Raw genomic sequence first — 8,741 nt, 5'->3', positions numbered from 1 at the left:
TTGTTGTGTGTTTCTAACTTCGATGATGTAGCTAATGATTTTTTTCCATCCAAATTTGATGAAATGAAAAGGGTTTCTTGAGAACGCTCTCAACTCTCCATCGATATAATGTCTATCAATTTATGAGTTAGGTAATTATTACTTATTTTCTAATGGAGTTAGCTACAAAGTGTTGATTGACATATTGATTATTGGGTTTTTATGTACAAGGCCTTTTGATTTGGGCTCCCCAAGTGGCATAATTATCTGTAACCTATTTGTTGTGGCAAAGTTTGGCAAGTTGAATTTGCAAATGAACATCAAAAGGATTAAGGGTGAGAGCTTTAGAAGCTTATTTAAGCACAAAAGTAGTGGATTCATAAGACCACCTTTTGAAAACTGCCCACTACCATCCATAATGTGTAGAAAGTGAGCGGTTCTGGTAGTGATGTCATTCCACCACTGAATCCACCCTATCTGGGCATGTGGATGTAGCTCCAAATTCTAGACATGTAGGATATGAGCAATAGTGGAAGCATGCATCAACACAAACATGTTGAGGAAGAATTGTGACTTGACAACTTTCTTGATAGCTATTTGCCATGAAATGGCAAAATAAATAGGATAGTGGTCAGATAGCATCACATCTGGCAAGGGAATGATAGATAAATCTTGATCCTCAGAAAAGGAGAAAAAAAAATTGTACAGTAATCATGGCATGATTGAGACGCTTTAAACTTTACGGCCAGCTCGAAAGTTGGACCAAGTGTGCCAAACCCCACTATGTTGGTGGTGGTTAGTATTGGAATAAAAAATGCCCAATTTATTGTGCATGTAGTACCAAGCTTCCCTTTCTCCATATTTCTAGTGAAAATGAGAAATGCCATCTTTGTCAGAGGCCAAATCAACCATATTGAAGTCACTACACATAACCCAAGTAGTTGAAGGCAAGTTGTTAGCCAACCAACCCCACAATTTCAATCTTTCCATAGCATCATTGGAAGCATAAACATTTACAACTCTAGAAGAAAGATTGTTAATGAGAAACAAAAGCCAAATTATTCTATGCATGGGGTCAGAACTATGCGAAATAATAGTAGAATGAAGACAAGGTGACAAGAGAGTAACAACACAACTGCCAGCATCGTGTTGAGAGGAAAGCATAATGCCATCTCTCCAAATGATGTGACATGAAAAAGAAAGCATGAAACTAGAGATCTTAACTCCTTGCATACAGAGAAAATCTAAATTTCCAAGTCTATGATGAGTATCCTTGACATAATACTTTTTGGAGAGGTCTGTGAGACCTTGCACATTCCATGATAAAAAAATTCACAAAAATTCTTCCATATCTTCCTCGTCCTCAAGAGAGGAGTAACTATTCTCCAAGAAAATAGAAATCAAGTTAAAGCCAAAAGGAAAATCTTGTGGACTAATGGCCCATCATTTCTCCTCTAGTTTCTCAGCATGTATAGGAGGACTGCGAGAATGCCACACATTCTGAGTCACTATGGAAGAAGTAACAAGAGGGGTATGAATCACAACTGAGGTGTTAGCCCTGGAGGCCACCATAATCCCTTGTGAAACACTAGGGTTTGGTTTTGAAAAAATTGCTTGCATCCATAAACTCGTTGGGGTTTGCACTCTTATTGAAATAGGATGAACCGAAATGACCACCACATATGACTGTTTAGGAGCCATGGGAGCCTTTCTCTTACACCCAACAATAGTCCATTCTTCCCTTTTCCCTTCTACTGGTTTGGCAAGAACCTGTTTTGGTGGGGGTTTAACCCTAGGCATAGCCAAAGGGCAATCCCTAATCTTGTGTTCTACTGGTTGGCCCTATAAAAGGTGTTAGGTAGGTTCAAATAAAGAACCTTCTGAGAAAAGATTTGAGCCCCAATCTGTATTTCCACAGAATCCTTAAGATCCTCAGAAAGATCAACCTCAACACAAATGCATTTCTAAGGGCAAGCGTTGAAAAATTTCGCATGTTCCTTTGTGATAAATTTTCCAAGAGTATTGGCAATAGACTCAATAAACGGCCAACATGGAAATGGTAAACCTGGGAACTCTACCCACACAAGAACCCTAAGCTTTTTATCATCAGATATAGTGAAGTCCCTCGACCATTTTTGAAAACCAAGCAGGGAGGAACACATAGACCAAGGACCATTGCTAAAAATCGTGTCTTCCTACAACGAGTTGGTGAAGTGAAATAAAAAACCTTTGGTAAGGTTTTGCACAACATCAAGATGGACTCCATGAGGAGTCCAGATCTTGTTAACCCATTCTTAGAACATAGCTTTAGGAGGAGTCCTACCCACAAAATACCCTATTAAGATATGTTTTTCTAATGAATCACAAGCAGCATCAAATTCTTGCAAAAGAAGGATAATATTAGGATTACCTCATGAAAAACCTTCGGAATGAATTTGCAAGGACTTTTGTTCAATGGAGGCACCATGGCTTTCCAAAGTAGCAATATGAACACTAGTATCAACAACTGGGTCACCATTGGCTAGGGCAATTATAAACTAGCCTAAAAACTCTCATAGTAAATGTGGTTTGACAAATGGAAACAACGAAAGGAAAGCTCAGACAAAGATCCATACAGAAGAAAACTAAAAGATCACACGAAACCCTAATAGAGCAAAAGAAAACTCCATTTTGCATGTATTACTACTTTTAATGATGTAATAACCATATGAATTTAACCTTTAATATTTTTACAACCTTAATATATTAGAATGATTTTTCTAATTTCATATTAAATTGAATGTAAGATAGTGAAATTTTTGAAGAATCTAGTAGTTAACTATCTTATGGTTACTTTCATTATTTCATACTCCTTCACAAATAACATAGCTTATAAACTTTTTTTATTATATTGCATGACCATACATATGGAATTGTGTAGTCATTATTGGATCATATACACTATTAATATTCTCACAATCAAACATTTTAAATATTGTTGGCAAGATATCTAATATGTTTGGTGTATTGAGAAGTATTCCACAATTTGAATGAAATAAAATATTGTACCTATATTAGATGGGTGATAAAAAAATATGGGATATCAAGTTTTACATGCTATACTCTTTTTTATAGAATTATAATGCAACATTTTTCATGAGTTGCTTAATAAATAATATAATTTTCATATATTTTACCATTTATTTATTGTCACTCATGTTATTTTCATATTATTATTATTTCTATTATATTAACTAAAATATTATAGAAATCTACATTTAAAAAATCAAATTATGAATATTGTAGAGTAGAAAAAATTGATTTTGAACTCAAGAATTGGCTTTGAAATTTCATAGAATTATCTAAACCATACATGTGTAATAATTTCTATTGAAAAATGTATGTTAAAAATATTAATGATGATTCTCTTTTCTAAGATCACGCCATTTAAAAATATGTCGCATAACAAGCAAAAGGAAGCATGAGGTTCATATTATATTTAATTTGTAAAATATTTGGTTTGATAATTATCTCCTTTATTAAACTACAACAACGTTAGTTTTTGGGTTGGCAAAATGATTCTCCAAATGATTGAGTTTCGTTGTTGTGTCCATTTCAAACCCTACTCTAATGATTTTGAGGGCCTTGTAGAAACCCAATAATTAGGTTAAGTATGTCAAATTGTATAAGATTTTTGAAATCCAACAGATGCATCACATTCTATGTTTTGCGTAGTAGAAGAAAAAAAAAAGAAAAAAATTAATTTTGATTTTTTTTTTTAACTAGTTAAGGTGGTTAGACACGGGAGTTTTTTAGTTCTGAAAACAGTATAGTAGAAAATTCATAATTGATTATTTATTTGGAATAAAAATTCTCAAAAATATGCGTCACATCCGAACATGAGTCTACTTTTTATATCTATAATTATATTTAAAAATATTATCATTTGATTTTGATTAAGGTGGTTAGACATACACCTACTTTTTATTTTTTGCCCTAAAATTTTTGTAGTACTGCATTCAAATCCAAACTTTTGACCAATTAAATAATTTTTTCTCCACATAAAGCCTAGTAGTTTAGAAACTAGATTCAATTTCCTATAAATTATTTTCTTACAACTTTTTAATATAAAGTCCACAACTACTTTAAAATTCTGTGTCAAGTTGACATAACCCTGATTTGCTAGTTTTTCACTACCACTTAAGGCCATAGTTTGGTTGACCATGATCCTGCATATACCCTCTAGCTACAAGATGGCTTTACCCTCTCTTGATCTCCCTTCTTGCTGAGTTTTGGAACTGCCTAGAAAGTGACATAAGTGATCATGGAGTAGGCCAAAGCTGGCATATTGACTAGTTAAACCATAACTGTTGGGGGCACTACTGAAACAAAGGCCTTTGATGACCATTAACACACAAGATAATCATAAATTTTGATAATTTGCATAACTAACATAGAAATGACTAGATGTAGGCTTCACTCTAGAAATATAGAAGTTAAATTATGGGTCAAAAAAGTTCATACTCTTGCATACATCTTAAATAGAACACCTTTTGAGGAAATCTTGAACATAACACTAGAAGAGGCATGATGTGCTCAAGAAATGATGTAGTATCTCATTTTAAAGTCTTTGGTTATAATACATATGACCACATTTTTTATGAAAGAATGGACAAATTTGATTTATTGTGGAAAATAGCTCCTATTTATTAATTGATGAGCTTAAGGGACTTTGTAATGAATGTTTCCTAAGATGCAACGCTTGGTGAAAATTTTGCTAATGGGGTTGTAAGAAGACTGGGTTTTACTATGGAGGAAACACCGTAGTTAAGTGTCACCTCAGAAACATGAGCATCATCTAGATCCATTGAGTGATCCAATGAGTGCTAAGTGTTCCATTCATTTTATGAGAGATGACTTCGTGTGAATCACCTCTCCTGAAAAACATAGGTCAATAAATTTGACTCGAGTGTTGAATCATGCAAACTATTAATTATATATCTATGATCCCTTCTATTTTGCTCTGTTCTACTGTCACGCTCTGCTTTGCTTTTATACTGTGCAAATAATGTACTCTATTATTTTGTTTGTTCTGTTTTGCTGTTATTTTATTAGATCAATACATCATATATCCTTTGTACACGAATTGAATCATATTCTAGCGAATCCCCGGACCACTATTTGTCCTACAGCGTGTAAGTTAATGGTGGGAATAATTACACCAGGCCTGTGCAAACTTAGAGCATCCCTGGTGCCTTAAAGTTTACAACGTACAGTCGACACTACACAGCCAACAGTTACAGATCCCATTGGCCCAAGATTTGGTAGAGGTATATGGATATATAGATAGATTCGTTCTGAGGATCAACAACATTAATTACTCTAGTAATTTAACAACAATGTTTTAAATTTTCTACTTCTAGTTATATTCTCTTATGAACGAGAACAGAGTACAGAGAAATACCAACATGACGACATAAAGAACAGTAAAATGTCTTTAAAAGCAAAGCTCAATATAAAGTTGGGCCAAGATTCCTCTACAAGAAGCCTATTAAAATCTAAACAAACTTATCATTAATCCAAATCCCATTGTCCTATCTCGGGCCCATTTTTATCTAGTAAAATTAAATAAGAATTTACTGTCACACAAATAAATGTGTTGAGAGTGTGCCAAACCTGGAGAATTTTCCATTATTGATGTAATCAGAGCACATGATCGCCCCCTCCACTACGATCTGCACTGATCCACGTAGTCTCTCCCTCTCATGGGGCATCCTCTCCCTAAAGACCTTGAGGTCTTTCGCAAGGTCAACAATTGCTTGCAACAGGTCGATACATTCGGAAACATTAGATCTCACTGTCACGCATCTCTTCAGTGCACATGCAACCACGGACAGCCCCAAGAATACCCAGTGGGCTTCCCCGACCTTCTTCAGCCCTTCCAATGCTATGCTCCCCATTTCCTTCGCAATGTCCTGGAAACACAGAGTTTATAGTGTCAATTATAATATACTACAAATTCCTATATTTCACGTCTCGCCATGAAGCAAACTAGCAGCTGTACCGTCTTCTGTAGCTTTTCAGCTTCTGTTGAAATGAAATCGATGAACTCAGCAGCCAGAGTTGTGTTGGAGGCCACGGAAGTCAAGTGAGAGGATGACGATGATGATACCTCTTGTGAGGAACCCTGCAACAGTCAACAGACAACTACTACTAAGTTCATGAACATTTGTTAACAAGTTAATAGCCGTACACTGGTTAAGCACTGTTTGGAGGGTTCGAACTGTTTGCCTTGATGCTGTGTAGATGATAATCAACGAAGCTGATGAGCGGCTCGATTTGATCAACTGGATCGACTTTCTGAATGCGAAGGTTGAGGGAATCGATGGAGAGAGGAGAGGAAGGCAGACTGTTAATGGGTGGTTGAGGAGGCGGGGATGATCCTTCATGATGAGACAGAGGCGGAGAAGATGTGGTGGGTATTGGAAGATCAGTAGGGAAATGCTGATCAGGGGATGATCCTTCTCTTCCATGAGGAGGACTTGTAACAGTATGCCGATCAGAGATGCAAGATTGGCAAGAGTTACCCATGTCTGCCTGCGATTGCTAACAGAGTTAAGACACGCAGAAATTGAATAATGAAGAGGAAACACAAAAAACAGCTATGGAATGGAGCTTCTAGCCGGTCTTCTTATAGCAATTTCCAGTGAACATAACTATTCCCCTGTGGAAGGATGGGTGTATTGTTGTGGGCAACGGCTAAAGGGTAAACTATTTTGTTTACCCTACCTATGCCGCCTAGCCCCTCGTATTTTGCCCCGGTCAAATCAAATTCCTCGCACCATACAATGTATGAGACATTACTTTCAAGCCGAGAAATGTACAGTTTAAATCCGTGGGCAGAAGTATGCAGAAGTCCGTCCCGTACACTAGAAATTGGAGGTCTTTGATTTGATTCTCCTACCTCATCATCATTCTTTCAAGTATTTGTTTTCTCTGGTTTTTATATTAGCTTATCTGCTCTGATCAGCCTTAGCTTTTTCCTTCTAATTTTTTCACTTTCGCTATCAGCCTATCACTATACAATGATCTTTGTTTGTTTGTTTCTATGATTTTTATGACTGCTTTGACTATTGGTTTAACTCATATTTAGCATTATTTTCGGTTCATACATTGAGTGGACTAGTTTCTTAAATAGTGTTTGTTTATTCAGATTCAAAGAGACATTATTTTTTAGGGTTATATTAAATATTAGACTAATGACTTCTCACTGTTATAGTATTCATTTGTTAAAACAAAATACATTCTGTATCTAGCTATAACTTATGAAAAATTGATATTTTATTTTATTTGGCCACATTCAACACTAGATTAATTCTATGTTATTATAATATCTAAGTACTAAAATAAGCTTTTCATTTTAATTTTCTATGATTCATTGATGTCTTACCTTGTAATTGTGGACATATTGCCTAATTGCTTTTCAAAGTATAATGTATCACATGATAGTCATATCTAATCTTTATCATATATCTTCTATCTTTTATAGTTTGATTACTATATTTATCTTAATAAAGTTTATGTGACATAATGTTACATTAACATATATTAATTTGAAGATTTATTCTATATCCTTATATGGGCTTACTTTGGAATGATTGTAGTATCATCCATATTTCTTAAGCTTAAATCATTATATCATTTTAGATATCATATAATACATTACATATCTTCAATCTCAAAATTTTCTTCATTCTTTTTCTGATGCAATTTTGATCTTTAATTGGTACATTTTAATGTTTAGATCATTTTATGTGCTTATAGCCTTATCATTTTCTTTTTATTTATGAACTGCACAAATGAATAAATGAATAGAATAAAAAATACTACTTTTGACAATAAGTACACTTTTATAGCAAGATACACATCACTTGAATGTCTCTACTATATTTATATAATCCCATTCTAATCAAATTATTTTTATATTAGGATAATTTGACTTAATTTTAATACTAGCATTAATTGATTACTAATTTATAATGTATTCATTTATAACATGATCTTATCCAACTTGTATTTTTTGTAAGTCATATCAATATTCACAAGCTAGGGACACTTGTCATGATACAATGGGTCGAATGGTGTTGTAGATTAGCCTACAATCCCATTCAACACATATGATCAATTACCTTATGTCCTTAGGAGTCCTAGGACGCCTAGGGATACATGTCACGATGCAGTGGGTTGAATGGGGTTGTAGGTTAGCATATGATCCCATTCAACCCATATGATCAATTAATCTATATCCCTAAGGGTCCTAGGACCCCTAGGGACACTTGTTACGATGCAATGGATGGAATGGCATTTTAGGTTAGCCTATGACCCCATTTGATCCATATGATCAGTTACAGTATGTCCCTAGGGGTCCGAGGACCCCTAACAACACTTGTCACAATGCAATGGGTTGAATGAGGTCATAGGTTAGCTTACAACCCCATTCGACCCATATGATTGATTAGCATATGTCCCTAGGGGTCCTAAGGAAACTTGTCATGATGTAATGGGTTGAATGGGGTTGTAGGTTAGCCTATGACCCCATTCGCCCCATGTGAACAATTAGCATATGTCCTTAGGGGTCCTAGGACCCCTAGGGACACTTGTCATGATGCAATGGGTCAAATCGGATCATAGGTTAGCCTATGATCCCATTTGACCCATATGATTGAGTACCCTATGTCCTTAGGGGTCCTAGGACACCTAGGGACACTTTTCGTAATGCAATA

The 8,741-nt window shown here is 35.2% G+C and overlaps 1 protein-coding gene across 2 annotated transcripts in view; it reads right to left on the bottom strand.

Annotated features, from left to right (window-relative positions):
• Positions 1-6,680, bottom strand: part of LOC149536903 (uncharacterized) — a 60,199-nt gene extending 53,519 nt beyond the window's left edge. For both annotated transcript variants that reach the window (XR_016357341.1, XM_089805573.1), the window contains exons 1-3: positions 6,250-6,680; positions 6,023-6,145; positions 5,635-5,933 (exon numbers count right to left, since the gene is read on the bottom strand). Coding sequence is in view for 1 of the 2 variants with exons in the window: in XM_089805573.1 (XP_089661699.1) it covers positions 5,635-5,933; positions 6,023-6,145; positions 6,250-6,549 (722 nt within the window). In the remaining variant the exon portion in view is untranslated. The remainder of the gene's footprint in view (positions 1-5,634; positions 5,934-6,022; positions 6,146-6,249) is intronic.
• Between the last annotated feature and the right edge of the window lie 2,061 nt (positions 6,681-8,741).

Source organism: Cupressus sempervirens, chromosome 10, assembly GCF_028749045.1.
Source record: "Cupressus sempervirens isolate cs-2001-9-10 chromosome 10, ASM2874904v1, whole genome shotgun sequence".
Classification (NCBI taxonomy): domain Eukaryota; kingdom Viridiplantae; phylum Streptophyta; class Pinopsida; order Cupressales; family Cupressaceae; genus Cupressus; species Cupressus sempervirens.
This window is presented reverse-complemented; position numbering and strand designations above follow the sequence as displayed.